The 16,670-nt window shown below is 48.6% G+C and overlaps 1 protein-coding gene across 1 annotated transcript in view; it reads left to right on the top strand.

Moving 5' to 3' along the window:
• Positions 1-289: 289 nt before the first annotated feature.
• Positions 290-16,670, top strand: part of grip2b (glutamate receptor interacting protein 2b) — a 445,227-nt gene continuing 428,846 nt past the window's right edge. The window contains exon 1 of the mRNA XM_086001324.1: positions 290-546. Within this exon, the coding sequence (XP_085857450.1) occupies positions 507-546 (40 nt within the window). The 5' untranslated portion in view covers positions 290-506. The remainder of the gene's footprint in view (positions 547-16,670) is intronic.

Genomic DNA, 16,670 nt, shown 5'->3' with positions numbered 1-16,670 from the left:
AAAGGGTCATTTACTAACAGTGAGGAACTGTTGCAGCTTGTCAAAGGGGATCAGGCTACCTGATCAGACCTCTCCCCAGCACTTTTTTTTAAACACAGTGCTCCGTCTTAAAGTGACATTGAAGATTGGACAAGCTAGATAGAGGCGAGATAAAGTTTGCTTTCACGTGCATCAGAATCTTGGACTTGTACAGGAGAGGGGGGAGGGATGCAGAACATGTTCCGTGACTCTGCTTTCTGAGCCATTTCGTATTATGTTTTTTTTAAGTCATGTGGCATTGCTATGACAATCCGCACGGAAGTTGCTTTGGTTGGAAGGCTGCAGATACGTGGACCGTGAGAGCAGTGAGCCGTGTGTGAGCCCGCACAGTGCCAGCTTGTGTCAGTGGTGTGAGGAGGGCAGCACCGGCTGGCTCACCGACACCACCCAATCCCGGGACAGCAAGGAGCCGATCTGTTCTTGCCATTAACTTGACACCATCATTGACAGACAGACAGACAGCAGGCATGCTGTGTGGGCTGAGGAAAGACATACAGTCAGACTTTGGTGAGTTCACGCAGGAGCCCGGTCTCTTGAGAATTTACACCTCGATTTTATGTCCCTTTTGATACTCGTTGAGTGTGCCTTGTTGAGGGTATAACATTAGGGTGGAATATTACAGTGTTAACTTAACTCTTTGCCTGGCGCGGCGTTTGCAGAAACGGAGCCTTTGCATGTAATCACTAGCGCCTAATGTACAAAGAAGTGCTCGTAAACTCCCAGCACTGCAGAGCAGCGACATGCAGCCCGACCCGAAGAAATCAGAGCGCAGTGGGGTTCTAACAGAGTTAATTCATTACTGTTTAAATACAGTATTCTGAGAATTACAGGGAAATATCAGGATTTGGTGCTGATGGTTAAAGGGAGATACCAGGACTAGGTACTGATGGGGTTCTGGGTCTCATTCCTCGGCTGTTCTGGTGTAAGTGGAATTATTATTTAAATATTTCAGGTGGACCTTTGTTACTGCTGTTCATTTGTGAGATACAACCTTAACTTTGTTTTTTTTTAGCTGGTTTGAAACATTTCCTGAAGGCTGTTTTGTTTGTTGTCCCTGGTTTTGTGTTTGTGGTGCTCCGTATGTGTGTGTTTTGGTGTTTACTTGTCCGTGTATATATCTCGTGTGTCTGTTGTGATATGTATCAACTTTTGTCTGTGTTCTGTTTGTCTGGTTGTGTGTACATGTAAAAGAAATAACTTGCATTTATATAGCACCTTTCAAGACCCCAGGACAACCCAAAGTGCTTTAGTGCCCAATGAAGTATTTTTTTGAAGTGTAGTCACTGTTATAAGGGGCAGGAGGTTTAGAGGGGATTTGAGGAAAAACTTTTTCACCCAGAGGGTAGTTGGAGTCTGGAACTCACTGCCTGGAAGGGTGGTAGAGGCAGGAACCCTCACAACATTCAAGAAGCATTTAGATGAGCACTTGAAATGCCATAGCATACAAGGCTACGGACCAAGTGCTGGAAAATGAGATTAGAATAGACAGGGCTTGATGGCTGGTGCAGACACGATGGGCCGAAGGGCCTCTTTCTGTGCTGTATAACTCTATGACTATAATGTGGAAGCCAATTTGCAAACAGCAAGCTCCCACAAGCAAATGTGATAATGACCAGATAATCTGGTTTAGTTGAGGAATAAATATTGGCTAGGACATGGGGGAGAACTTCCCTGCACTTTTTCAAAATAGTGCCGTGGGATCTTTTATATCCCCTGGAGAGGGCGATTGGGGCCTCAGTTTAATGTCTCATCTGAAAGATGGCACCACTGTGTCAGCTTGGATTTTGTGCTCAAGTGTCTGGAGTGAGACTTGAACTCACAACCTTCTGTCTGAGAGGTGAGGGTGCTACCAACTGAGCCACAGCTGACAACGTATGTGTGTGTTACGCCTGGTGGGTGCATGCCTATCTGGTTGTGTGTGTGTGTGTGCCGAATGCATGTGTATCACTTTTTATTTATATCTGGTTGTGTGTGATTTTCAATTCATCGGCTGCGAATCACACTGGAACGTCCTGAGGGCTGATTCTAGGCTGGGAGCACCCAGCCCCGTGATTGATGCTCCATTCATTTTGATGGGTGGAAGATCACAGGATGTGCACCCGTGATCGGCTCCCCGGGTGTGCGGAATTGGCCAGGCGGTTCCTTCCTTCCTCTCCTTTCAGACCAGACCAGTTAATTTTATGGAGTAGAGTGTAGCAAACTTATCATCATCACAGCATGGGCTCATCAGCTGCTGCCACCAGCACCTGGTCCTCAGCAGATCAAGACCTTTGCTGAATGTTGGCATCGCAAATCCCTTCCACTGCTTTTCAACTAAAAGAAGAAAGACTTGCAGTTCTATAGCGCTTTTCACAACCTCAGAATATCCCAAAGTGCTTTACAGGCAATAAAGTATTTTTTGAAGTGTAGTCACTGTAGTAATGGAGGAAAACACAGCAGCCAATTTGCATGCAGCAAGGTCCCACATACAGCAATGTGATAATCTGTTTTGGGTAATGTTGGTTGAGGGATAAATATTGACCAGGACACCGGGGAGAACTCCCCTGCTCTTCTTCGAAATAGTGTTGTGGAATATTTTATGTCCACCTGATAGGACAGATGGGTCCTCAGTTATTATCTCATTTGAAAGATGACAATGCAGCACTCCCTCAGCACTGCACTGGAGTGTCAGCCTAGATTTTGTGCTCAAGTCTCTGGAGTGGGGCTCGAACCCACAACCTTCTGACTCAGAAGCAAGAGTGCTACCACTGACACAAATATAATAAGAGTATATTGGAATATAAACAGAAAATACTGGAAATACTCAGCAGGTCAGGCAGCATGCATTTTCTCTTTATATTTCAGATTTCCAGCATCCACAGTATTTTTGCCTTTTGTAAGAGTACATTCGACATTGTTACAGTAATTGACCTGCTAGTTGCTTCATCCGATTATGGGGCATTACTGCATTCTAAAGTCCATTACTTGTTCTTTTGGGCAACAGTGTGTCCCTTTGTAGCACATTTAAAGATTGACCAAATACTGCATATATTACAAGTGATGTCGTTTTAGCGAATGAGTAACAGTGAATCTGATGTGGTGGAAGAAAGGTTGAGGTGCATGTATGTTGAGTTCTCATCTTGGTTTCCTATTGTGCTTTCAACTAGGATTGTGATTGTTCTATGTCAAGTCGCTAACTGTGCATTATGCCAAAGAGCTCCCCTAGTTGAGCGTTGCAGTAGTTAGAGGTAGCTGCTGAGCCAATTGTTCAGCTGTCTGGGATTGCAAAAAGGCCAGCTATCTACACGAGCAACTACCTGCCATGCATGTGCTAGAGTACCTTGAGAGTCATGCGCTGTGGACGCTCAATGTTTTCAGAGATGCTGCCGCCGTACACTTCTGCAGGACACAAAGACATTAGTATCGCTAGAAAGGCAGCAGGACAGGTAGATAAGGTGGTTAAAAAGGCATATGGGATACTTGCCTTCATTAGCCGAGGCATAGAATATAAGAGCAGGGAGGTTATGATGGAGCTGTACAAAATGCTAGTTAGGCCACAGCTGGAATACTGTGTGCAGTTCTGGTCGCCACACTATAGGAAGGATGTGATTGCATTGGAGAGGGTGCAGAGGAGATTCACCGGGATGTTACCTGGGCTGGAGCGCTTCAGCTATGAGCAGAGACTGGACCGGTTGGGGTTTTCCTTGGAGCAGAGAAGGCTGAGGGGGGACCTGATTGAGGTGTACAAAATTATGAGGAGCATAGATAGGATAGATAGAAAGGAACTTTTCCCCTTAGTAGAGGGGTCAATAACCAGGGGGCATAGTTTCAAGGTAAGGGGCAGGAGGTTTAGAGGGGATTTGAGGAAAAACTTTTTCACCCAGAGGGTGGTTGGAGTCTGGAACTCACTGCCTGGAAGGGTGATAGAGGCAGGAACCCTCACAACATTCAAGAAGCATTTAGATGAGCACTTGAAACGCCATAGCATACAAGGCTACGGACCAAGTTGTGGAAAATGGGATTAGAATAGACAGGGCTTGATGGCCAGCGCAGACACGATGGGCCGAAGGGCCTCTTTCTGGGCTGTATAACTCTATGACTCTATGAAGCTCCTTCATGCATCCAGCCGTACCTCTGCTGAAGGTCATCTTCTCACAAGGCACAGGTCACTGTTTGCATACAGAACCCGGGGCCTTTGCAAGCCTTCCTAATGGTTGTGCTCCAGGTTTTGTCCAAGGCAGCCTAGAACCTGCTTCATGGCTCTTGTACCCCAACCTTCCATAGCAGCAGTGGGAGCATTCAAGCCAAGTGTCCCAAGTGTGTCTGTTACTGAGAATTCAAGCCCAAAATCTATATTGACTCATTAGTGCAGTGCTGAGGGAGTATTGCATAGTCGAAGGTGCTATCCTTTGGATAAGATGTTAAATCACGTTTCTGTTGGCCAGAACATCAGGAGAACTGCTTGCTTTTGTATGATTTTAAGGTCTGTCTTCAAGGTGTTTTCCTGGCCAACATTCCCCCCTCAACCAACACCACCAAAAATAGATTACCTGGCCCTTCATCCAGTTGCTATTTGTGGGACCTTGCTGTGCTTAAACCAACTGCCACATTTGCCTATAATACAATGGTGACTATACTTCAAAGTAATTAATTCTATGTGAATCACTTTGGAACATTTCTGAGAGATGAGACACATGTCCTTTCCTTCCCTTTCTTTGCATGTGTTCTAACAGGCTGTACTCGACGGTAGAACAGTAAGTCAACACAATTCTGCACTGCCCTTCCAAATACTGACCCCCTTGTCCAAGCTATGTCCTAGCATGTGCAATTTTGGGAGGTGGGGAGAGCGGATGAGCTGTGGGCATTCCCCCTCCTCCCTGCGGAAGATTGAAATGATGTATTTTGCTTAAGTTTAGAACACCATCCACAGCTATTAGGCTTTTAATGCAAACCCCACCCCCTCCCCCGGGACAGGGTGAGCTTTGATGTGACCGCTTATTGGGGGTGGGGGTAGGTGGCCGAATGCGAATTAACAAACGGACAGGCCCACTGCACAACCAAAATATCTCCTCAGCGGTTTCAGTGCTTTGGTGCAATGTGTTAATGTGCTGAATGTGGCAATCTTTCATACATCACCCAGCCTCTTCAGTAGCATTATAACTTCAGGCGATTCATTTGCCTGGAGTTACAGGACGTTGACCACATGGGACCGTTGAATCAATAAAAGTTAATACTGTAAATGGAATACAAATGCTTAGTATGAATTTGTTTTCAAAATCACTCTTAATTTAATGGAGATTTGAGGTGAAAGAGATTAAAAGATCAATTTCATTCTCGGGACGTGGGCGTCGCTGTTGAGGCCGGCATTTATTACCCATCCCTAGTTGTCCTGAGACGGTGGTGGCAGTGGTTTGCTAGGCCACTTCAGAGGGCAGTTAAGAATCAACCAAGTTGTTGTGGGTCTGGAGTCACATATAGGCCACACCGGGTAAGGACGGCAGGTTTCCTTCCCTAAAGGACATTAGTGAACCAGGTGGGTTTTTACAACAATCCGACAGCTTCATGGTCACTTTTACTGATACCACCTTTTTAGTACCAGATTTTTAAAAACTGAATTCAAATTCTCAAACTGCCATGGTGGGATCTGAACTATTCTCTGGATTATTAGTCCAAGCCTCTAGATTACTGGGTCCAGGAACATGCCCACTACCCATTGTTAATTAATAATTTTATATTAGCTTACTTATGGGGAAGCCCATTTGATTGAGCGTTCAAACGGTTTTAGCGCAAGTTACATCCCTGTGACTCGACTGCATGAGCAATTTCAAGCTAAGTCTCTCCGCTGTCCAATGGAAACTGCGACCAGCAGTGTACCCGATCGCAAATTCAAAGAAAAACATTGCAAGCTGGCATCTGAGGAGATGAGCAAATATTGGTTCGCAAAGTTGTCTGCTGCCTCCAGCACAATGCAGCAAGCACCCCGAAGGGCAGGGATGTAAACGTTCATATACAGTGTACGCTGTGTCCACACTCCACAGGCAGCTATGGAGGGGACACATAGCGTGGGTATGGTTGTGTGGTGGTCATGTTCACAGACAAGTAATCCAGTGGGCCTGGACTAATAATCCAGAGAACGTGAGTTCAAATCCCACCATGGCAGTTTGAGAATTTTAATTCATTTTTAAAGATCTGGAACTCAAAAGCTGGTATCAGAAAAAAAAACGGTTCATGAACGTCCTTCAGAGAAGGAAACCTGCCTATAAGTGACTCCAGTCCCACACTAACTTGGTTGACTCTTAACTACCCTCAGTGGTATCAAAGCCCTACTCAGTGGTTCAGGAAGAAGGCCCACCACCACCTTCTCAAGGGTAACTGGGCAATAAATGCCAACCATGCCAGTGACACCCACAGCCCAAGAATGATTTTTTTTAAATGGGGTCCCCCAGCCATGACATGAGATCATTGGGCTCACCTTGCTCTGTCAAGACAGCCGATGGGACCTTATTAGTATCTCACGTATACATCGATTTAGCGATTCCTTTTTCAGTACATGGCCTATGAAAGACCTATGCATAATCAGAGAGCATGACGACACTGCAAGAAAGAATTGAATTTTTATCGCACCTCATTACACCTTCCAGCTGCCTCTCAAAGTGCTTCAAATAGACCAAATGACTTTGAAGTTGTTCTTATGTAGGCACGTCCAGCAGCCGATTTGCACACTGCAAGATCCCACAAACAGCGGAGAGCTGTTGATCTGTTTTTGATGGTGCTGGTCAAGGGTGGGGAGGAATGTCAGCCAGGGTGTGACGAAAATGATCTTGCTTTTCCTGGAGTGGTATAGCCAAAGCTGCTCTACTAGGGGAAACCTGAGGCCCTTCTCAGGGCAAAGATGAGAAAAAATGGAAATGCTTCACTTGTAAAAGAGTCTTTAGGTGTGAAACATGAGGTAATCAATCCCTCTCCTTTCTTGGGGCATCCACGGAATTCAGACCAGCCCTCAAGTGCGTAATAAGAACTCAACCAGACGTAGCATCCCCTTGACATAGTGGGGGTGAGTGGAAGACTCATTCTCATCCCCCCCACGATACTCCCACCACCACATCGCCCCCCCCCCCCCTCCGAGGTCAGGGAAAATGGGGTGCAATCCCAATGGGGCCCGATCGAAATTTCAGGCCGAAAGAGTATTTGGATAACATGGTGCATCCAGTGTGTGTGCCGACACATAAATACTGTGGCTACAGGAGCAGGTCAGAGGCTGGGTATTCTACGGCGAGTGTCTCACCTCCCAAAGCCATTCCACCATCTACAAGGCACAAATAAGGATTATGATGGAATACTCTCCTCTTGCCTGGATGAGTGCAACTCCAACAACACTCGAAGCTCGACACCATCCAGGACCAAGCAGCCCGCTTGATTGGTATCCCATTCACCACCTTAAACATTCACTCCCTCCACCACCGGCGTATCGTGGATGCAGTGTGTATCATCTACAAGATGCACTGCAGCAACTCGCCAAGGCTTCTTCGACAGCACCTCCCAAACCCACAACCTCTACCACCTAGAAGGACAAGGGTAGCAGGCACATGGGACTACCATCACCTCCAAATTCCCCTCCAAGTCACACACCATCCTGACTTGGAAATATATCGCCGTTCCTTCATCGTTGCTGGATCAAAATCCTGGAACTCCCTCCCTAACAGCACTGTGGGAGTACCTTCACCACACGGACTGCAGCGGTTCAAGAATGCGGCTCACCACCACCTTCTCAAGGGCAATTAGGGATTGGGAAATAAATGCTGGCCTTGCCATCGACACCCACATCCTGTGACTGAATAAAATAAAGACAGGGGCTGAGAAGCAAAGTCCAAGTTGCTCCAGGCCGAGTGGGTACTCAAGCTTTTACAAAGCAATCCATAGGGATCAGTGATTGAGATTTGGGCCAGCTTTAGAGCTCTGAACACTCAGGAATTTTCATTCAGTCAGAACCAGTCTTGAACCCCCGAGACCACCAGCAAGTGTAACTGAACCATAACCTCCCTACCCCTCCCCCGCTTTAGTTCTGTTGATGGTGAGTCAAACGTCTTCCTGTTTTGATAGCTCTACCCGCATTTTCCTTCATTTTGCTAAATACCAAATCAATATCTACATGGCATCCAATTCAAGGCCCAGAGTTCCTTAGTCCGCCTTAGATGAAAGCAGCTTTAGTACTGTGGGAATCTGGTCGTGAACTGCATTCACTATCTTAACAATTCATTTCGAGCAATATTTCTCACTTTTTTTAGTATGCAATGGAAACTTAATTTATTAAATGCAAACAGTTTTCTCTGTTATTCGCAGGTGCTGCTGGGCAAATACTTTCATGTATGACTTCTTTCTGCGTATCATAATTGACTATTAACCCAACAGGAGTTCTCTCAAAAGGAGACGATCTGTATTTATACGTTCCTAATAAAATATTTAATTTTCTATAATAAAGCAGGATTTAGCAGCACAATGGGGATCGTCCTCCCCTTGAGATAAAGGGGACAGGGGGAGCATGTCTGCTTGACCTAGGTAAGGTTGAATTTGCGAGGGGGGTGTAGAAGAGGGGCAGGTTGCACTGGGGAAGAGGGAGGAGGGGAAGATTGAACTGGGGAGAGGGAGGAGGAGAAGATTGAACTGGGGAGAGGGAGAAGATTGAACTGGGGAGAGGGAGAGGGAAAAGATTGAACTGGGGAGAAGGAGAGGGAGAAGATTGAACTGGGGAGAGGGAGGAGGAGAAGATTGAACTGGGGAGTGGGAGGAGGGGAAGATTGAACTGGGGAGAGGGCGAGGGAGAGAGTGAACTGGGGAGAGGGCGAGGGAGAAGATTGAACTGGGGAGAGGGTGAGGGAGAAGATTGAACTGGGGAGAGGGCGAAGGAGAAGATTGAACTGGGGAGAGGGCGAGGGAGAAGATTGAACTGGGGAGAGGGAGAGGGAGAAGATTGAACTGGGGAGAGGGAGAGGGAGAAGATTGAACTGGGGAGAGGGAGGAGGGGAAGATTGAACGGGGAGAGGGAGAGGGAGAAGCTTGAACTGGGGAGAGGGAGGAGGGGAAGATTGAACTGGGGAGAGGGCGAGGGAGAAGCTTGAACTGGGGAGAGGGAGAGGGAGAAGATTGAACTGGGGAGAGGGAGAGGGAGAAGATTGAACTGGGGAGAGGGAGGAGGGGAAGATTGAACTGGGGAGAGGGAGGAGGGGAAGATTGAACTGGGGAGAGGGCGAGGGAGAAGCTTGAACTGGGGAGAGGGAGAGGGAGAAGATTGAACTGGGGAGAGGGAGAGGGAGAAGATTGAACTGGGGAGAGGGAGAGGGAGAAGATTGAACTGGGGAGAGGGAGGAGGGGAAGATTGAACTGGGGAGAGGGAGAGGGAGTAGATTGAACTGGGGAGAGGGAGAGGGAGAAAATTGAACTGGGGAGAGGGAGAGGGAGAAGATTGAACTGGGGAGAGGGAGAGGGAGAAGATTGAACTGGGGAGAGGGAGAAGATTGAATTGGGGAGAGGGAGGAGGTGAAGATTGAACTGGGGAGAGGGAGAGCGAGAAGATTGAACGAGGGAGAGGGAGAAGATTGAACTGGGGAGAGGGAGAGGGAGAAGATTGAACTGGGGAGAGGGAGAGGGAGAAGATTGAACTGGGGAGAGCGAGGAGGTGAAGATTGAACTGGGGAGAGGGAGGAGGTGAAGATTGAACTGGGGAGAGGGAGAGCGAGAAGATTGAACTGGGGAGAGGGAGAGGGAGAAGATTGAACTGGGGAGAGGGAGAGGGAGAAGATTGAACTGGGGAGAGGGAGAAGGAGAAGATTGAACTGGGGAGAGGGAGGAGGGGAAGATTGAACTGGGGAGAGGGAGGAGGGGAAGATTGAACTGGGGAGAGGGAGAGGGAGAAGATTGAACTGGGGAGAGGGCGAGGGAGAAGATTGAACTGGGGAGAGGGCGAGGGAGAAGATTGAACTGGGGAGAGGGTGAGGGAGAAGATTGAACTGGGGATAGGGCGAGGGAGAAGAGTGAACTGGGGAGAGGGCGAAGGAGAAGATTGAACTGGGGAGAGGGCGAAAGAGAAGATTGAACTGGGGAGAGGGAGAGGGAGAAGATTGAACTGGGGAGAGGGAGAGGGAGAAGATTGAACTGGGGAGAGGGCGAGGGAGAAGATTGAACTGGGGAGAGGGAGAGGGAGAAGATTGAACTGGGGAGAGGGAGTAGGTGAAGATTGAACTGGGGAGAGGGAGAGGGAGAAGGTTGAACTGGGGAGAGGGAGAGGGAGAAGATTGAACTGGGGAGAGGGAGAGGGAGAAGATTGAACTGGGGAGAGGGAGGAGGGGAAGATTGAACTGGGGAGAGGGAGGAGGGGAAGATTGAACGGGGAGAGGGAGAGGGAGAAGATTGAACTGGGGAGAGGGAGGAGGGGAAGATTGAACGGGGAGAGGGAGAGGGAGAAGCTTGAACTGGGGAGAGGGAGGAGGGGAAGATTGAACTGGGGAGAGGGCGAGGGAGAAGCTTGAACTGGGGAGAGGGAGAGGGAGAAGATTGAACTGGGGAGAGGGAGAGGGAGAAGATTGAACTGGGGAGAGGGAGGAGGGGAAGATTGAACTGGGGAGAGGGAGGAGGGGAAGATTGAACTGGGGAGAGGGCGAGGGAGAAGCTTGAACTGGGGAGAGGGAGAGGGAGAAGATTGAACTGGGGAGAGGGAGAGGGAGAAGATTGAACTGGGGAGAGGGAGAGGGAGAAGATTGAACTGGGGAGAGGGAGGAGGGGAAGATTGAACTGGGGAGAGGGAGAGGGAGTAGATTGAACTGGGGAGAGGGAGAGGGAGAAAGTTGAACTGGGGAGAGGGAGAGGGAGAAGATTGAACTGGGGAGAGGGAGAGGGAGAAGATTGAACTGGGGAGAGGGAGAAGATTGAATTGGGGAGAGGGAGGAGGTGAAGATTGAACTGGGGAGAGGGAGAGCGAGAAGATTGAACGAGGGAGAGGGAGAAGATTGAACTGGGGAGAGGGAGAGGGAGAAGATTGAACTGGGGAGAGGGAGAGGGAGAAGATTGAACTGGGGAGAGCGAGGAGGTGAAGATTGAACTGGGGAGAGGGAGAGCGAGAAGATTGAACTGGGGAGAGGGAGAGGGAGAAGATTGAACTGGGGAGAGGGAGAGGGAGAAGATTGAACTGGGGAGAGGGAGAAGGAGAAGATTGAACTGGGGAGAGGGAGGAGGGGAAGATTGAACTGGGGAGAGGGAGGAGGGGAAGATTGAACTGGGGAGAGGGAGAGGGAGAAGATTGAACTGGGGAGAGGGCGAGGGAGAAGATTGAACTGGGGAGAGGGCGAGGGAGAAGATTGAACTGGGGAGAGGGTGAGGGAGAAGATTGAACTGGGGATAGGGCGAGGGAGAAGAGTGAACTGGGGAGAGGGAGAGGGAGAAGATTGAACTGGGGAGAGGGAGAGCGAGAAGATTGAACTGGGGAGAGGGAGGAGGGGAAGATTGAACTGGGGAGAGGGAGGAGGGGAAGATTGAACTGGGGAGAGGGAGGAGGTGAAGATTGAACTGGGGAGAGGGAGAGGGAGAAGATTGAACTGGGGAGAGGGAGAGGGAGAAGATTGAACTGGGGAGAGGGAGGAGGTGAAGATTGAACTGGGGAGAGGGAGAGGGAGAAGATTGAACTGGGGAGAGGGTGAGGGAGAAGATTGAACTGGGGAGAGGGAGGAGTGGTAGATTGAACTGGGGAGAGGGAGAGGGAGAAGATTAAACTGGGGAGAGGGAGAGGTGAAGATTGAACTGGGGAGAGGGAAGAGGGGAAGATTGAACTGGGGAGAGGGAGAGGAGGAGAAGATTGAACTGGGGAGAGGGCGAGGGAGAAAATTGAACTGGGGAGAGGGCGAAGGAGAAGATTGAACTGGGGAGAGGGAGAGGGAGAAGATTGAACTGGGGAGAGGGAGAAGGAGAAGATTGAACTGGGGAGAGGGTGAGGGAGAATAGTGAACTGGGGAGAGGGAGGAGGAGAAGATTGAACTGGGGAGAGGGAGAGGGAGAAGATTGAACTGGGGAGAGGGAGGAGGTGAAGATTGAACTGGGGAGAGGGTGAGGGAGAAGATTGAACTGGGGAGAGGGAGGAGGTGAAGATTGAACTGGGGAGAGGGTGAGGGAGAAGATTGAACTGGGGAGAGGGAGGAGGGGAAGACTGAACTGGGGAGAGGGTGAGAAGGAGAAGATTGAACTGGGGGGAGGGAAGAGGGGAAGATTGAACTGGGGAGAGGGAGAGGAGGAGAAGATTGAACTGGGGAGAGGGCGAGGGAGAAGATTGAACTGGGGAGAGGGCGAGGGAGAAAATTGAACTGGGGAGAGGGCGAAGGAGAAGATTGAACTGGGGAGAGGGCGAAAGAGAAGATTGAACTGGGGAGAGGGAGAGGGAGAAGATTGAACTGGGGAGAGGGAGAGGGAGAAGATTGAACTGGGGAGAGGGCGAGGGAGAAGATTGAACTGGGGAGAGGGAGAGGGAGAAGATTGAACTGGGGAGAGGGAGTAGGTGAAGATTGAACTGGGGAGAGGGAGAGGGAGAAGGTTGAACTGGGGAGAGGGAGAGGGAGAAGATTGAACTGGGGAGAGGGAGAGGGAGAAGATTGAACTGGGGAGAGGGAGGAGGGGAAGATTGAACTGGGGAGATGGAAGAGGGGAAGATTGAACTGGGGTGAGGGAGAGGGAGAAGGTTGAACTGGGGAGAGGGAGGAGGGGAAGATTGAACTGGGGAGAGGGTGAGAAGGAGAAGATTGAACTGGGGAGAGGGAGAGGAGGAGAAGATTGAACTGGGGAGAGGGAGGAGGGGAAGATTGAACTGGGGAGAGGGAGGAGGGGAAGATTGAACTGGGGAGAGGGAGGAGGGGAAGATTGAACTGGGGAGAGGGAGGAGGGGAAGATTGAACTGGGGAGAGGGAGGAGGGGAAGATTGAACTGGGGAGAGGGCGAGGAGGAGGAGATTGAACTGGGGAGAGGGAGGAGATTGAACTGGGGAGAGGGAGAAGATTGAACTGGGGAGAGGGAGAGGGAGAAGATTGAACTGGGGAGAGGGAGAAGATTGAACTGGGGAGAGGGCGAGGAGGAGAAGATTGAACTGGGGAGAGGGAGCCGAGGAGAAGATTGAACTGGGGAGAGGGCGAGGAGGAGAAGTTTGAACTGGGGAGAGGGCGAGGAGGAGAAGATTGAACTGGCGAGAGGGAAAAGAGGGCCAGGGCGAACTGGGGTAGAGGGAGAAGAGGGCCGGGTTGAACTGGGGGAGAGAGAGAAGAGGGCCGGGTTGAACTGGGTGGGAGGGAGAAGAGGGCTGGGTTGAACCGGGGGAGAGGGAGAAGAGGGCCGGGTTGAACTGGGGGAGAGGGAGAAGAGAGGTTGGGTCGAACTGTGGGGGAGGGAGAAGGAGAAGCAGAAGGAGCGGGTCAGTTTCAATTGAAAGGCAATAGGGAAAAGTGTAACAGCATGAACTAGGGCATTTGAAGGGGGTGAGAGTGCCAGTGAACAAGATGGGCAGGTTGGAGGGCATAGCATATCTGCGAATTGTGAGGGGAAGGGGCCAGTATTGAAAGGGAGGAGGTGAATGCTTTTGTGAAGGGAGAAGGAGGTGCCCCTTTTGAAGGGTAGAAACTGATTGTCAATGTAGCTTTTTTTGGTGATGATCTGGTTGTTATGTTGAAAACCCAAGTGTCACTTATTTTTCCTATTTTTTTCCCCAATTAAAAATGTTTCAGTTGTGAAGCATTTAAAATGAACCAGAATACACGATTTTTCCAGTAAAATTCTAAACATTCCCTGGGAACGTGGCGCCTGGCCCTTCATTAGAAATGCACCACATGTGGGGAGTACCACATCTGGAAGGAGAGTGTGCAGTGCTTCGTTTGCTGCCTATAGCAGCGACTGCAACAATCTCTACTCAAAGACGACTTTCCAATCCCCTCTTTGCACTTAGATTTATTTTTAAGAACAAAATTGATTAAAATATTTTTTTTCCTGCACAGTAACAGATTATCTGCTGCACCTGGGAGAAAGAAGTTTTAAAAGATAAAGAAAAATAATTAATTCCCCAAAGGACAGAAAGTCATTTCCAATAAATTTGAGCAAATAGCCCTTCCTTTTTAGGAATAAAAAAGCCACAATGCCTGTGTTCTTTGTCAATTCCAAAATATTGAGCAAATAAAGGGGATTTTCCAACCCCTGCCCCTGTAGTCAGGCAGGAACAACAACAACTTGCATTTATATAGCACCTTTTACATAGTAAAACGTCCCAAGGCGCTTCACAGGAGCGTTATCAGACAAAATTTGTCACCAAGACACATAAAGAGATATTTTGACAGGTGACCAAAAGTTTGATCAAAGAGGTATGTTTTAAGGAGCGACTTAAAGAAGGAGAGAGAGGCAGAGAGGTTCAGAGAGGGAATTCCAGAGCTTAGGGCCCAGGCAGATGAAGGCACGGCCGTTAATGGTGAAGCAATGGAAATCGGGGATGCGCAAGAGGCCAGAATTGGAGGACGCAGAGATCTCGGAGCATTGTGGGGCTGGAGGAGGTTACAGGGCGGGGCAAGACCATGGTGGATTCTGAACACAAGGAATAGAAATCTAAAATCGAGGCAAACGGGGCAGTAATGCGATGTAAATGATGGTGCAGTATTTACCGCCTGTCCGGGTCACTGCCATTTTGATTGGTGCTGTCAAATGGGCGCCTGCCTGTTGCTACTTGATGCAGAGCAGCCTTAAAAGTGGCCTTTAAAACAAGGCAAGATAAACGTTTTAAAGTGATCTTTGTGGGATTGGAAGGAACATTAACCCACCCTCCCGAAGCGCAACCCTCCCTCATGATTGCCTCTCCACCTCCCCCCGCCCCTCCCCCCCCCCACCCTTAACCTGTCTGGATTGGCTTGGCTCTGCGGAGCTGCATTAACCGTCCTCCCCGATCGGCGAGCTGCTCCAAATGTGCACGCACCTTGCCAACATAATTCAAATGAGGCTTGTCCGTGAAAGCAACTCATTCCGCCTGCTTCCCACCCGATGGAAACAGTCACTTCGAAACCATCCCCTAAGTGTCAGAACTCAAAATGTTTATTGCAGGGAATGGGCATATCCCCAACCTATTTCCGGCTTCCCCTTCTCCTCCCACCCCCCCCACCCAATTCAGTAAATAAATCTTGTGCCTTCAACGCTTGTGTGTCCCTTCAGGCTTTCATGTGATTGTGGTCTATTTCCCCCAATACAGTTTACGCTACGAGTCCGTGTCCTGCTGTACTTACAGTGTCATTACTTGTTTTCAGAGGTCGCAGGCTTATATTACTGTTGTAATGTAGGAAACACGGCAACTAATTTGCGCACACCAAGGTCCCACAAACAGCAACGTGATAATGATCAGATAATCTGTTTTGGTGATGTTGATTGAGGGATAAATATTGGCCAAAAAACTGGGAATAACTCCCCTGCTCTTCTTCTAAATAGTGCCATGGGATCTTTTATGTCCACTTGAGAGGGCAGACAGGGCCTCGGTTTAACGTCTCATCCAAAAGACGGCACCTCCGAAAGTGTAGCACTCCCTCAGTACTTTTCGCTTCACCCACTCCCTGTGGTAGCAAGTTCCACATTCTCACCACTCTCTGGGTAAAGAAGGTTCTTCTGAATTCCCTATTGGATTTCTTGGTGACTATCTTATATTGATGGCCTCTAGTTATGCTCTTCCCCACAAGTGGAAACATTCTCTCTGTATCCACTCTATTAAAACCTTTCATAATTTTAAAGACCTCTATTAGGTCACCCCTGAGCCTGATTTTTTTCAAGAGAAAAGAGACCCAGCCTGTTCATCATTTCCTGATATGTATACCCTCGCATTTCTGGTATCATCCTTGTAAATCTTCTCTGCACCCTCTCCAGTGCCTCTATATCCTTTTTATAATATGGCGACCAGAACTGTACGCAGTACTCCAAGTGTGGTCTAACCAAGGTTCGATGCAGGTTTAGCATAACTTCCCTTTATTAGCTTTTCCAAAGATGTTCGTCAGCTTTTGCAAATTTCCTAAGCTGGCATGTGTGAAAATAATAAAGATAACAGTAATAATGGAAAGAAATAGTTCTCGTTCCTCATCAATCTGTAACCATGGAGACCGATGCTCTGACTGGTTCCTCGAGAATGTGTGCTGCAGAGCTGCTGTGATTGATGCCTTTTAGAGAGAATTTCTCAGGGATTGGATTTTAAGCAAACTATGTGCAACATTGGATTTCACTTACCTAAACCTTCCAGAAACCATCTCTGTGTTTAATAAATTAATTTTGCTAAGCTTGCCAACTCATCTACTTTACAAACTTATATTGTCTCTGGACTGATGTGGCTCCAAGAGTGAATTGATCACTGGCAGCTGCATTTCAGAGGGGGTGCAGCGCAGATTCAGCAGAACGATACCGGGGCTCAGATTGCTAAATGATGAGGACAGGTTGCATAAACTTGGCTTGTATTCCCTTGACTATAGAAGAGTGAGGGGTGATCGATTGAGGAGTTTAAAATGCTAAAGGGATTTGACAGGATAGTTACAGAGAAGCTCTTTCCTTTGGAGGGGGGAATACAGAACTAAGGGACAAAATATAAAAATTAGAGCTAGGCCATTTAGGAGAGAAATCAG

Source organism: Somniosus microcephalus, chromosome 11, assembly GCF_052327205.1.
Source record: "Somniosus microcephalus isolate GS21.2 chromosome 11, FLI_Smic_1.0, whole genome shotgun sequence".
Classification (NCBI taxonomy): domain Eukaryota; kingdom Metazoa; phylum Chordata; class Chondrichthyes; order Squaliformes; family Somniosidae; genus Somniosus; species Somniosus microcephalus.
Note: the sequence above shows the minus strand (reverse complement) of the source record. Positions and strands in the feature narration are given on the sequence as shown.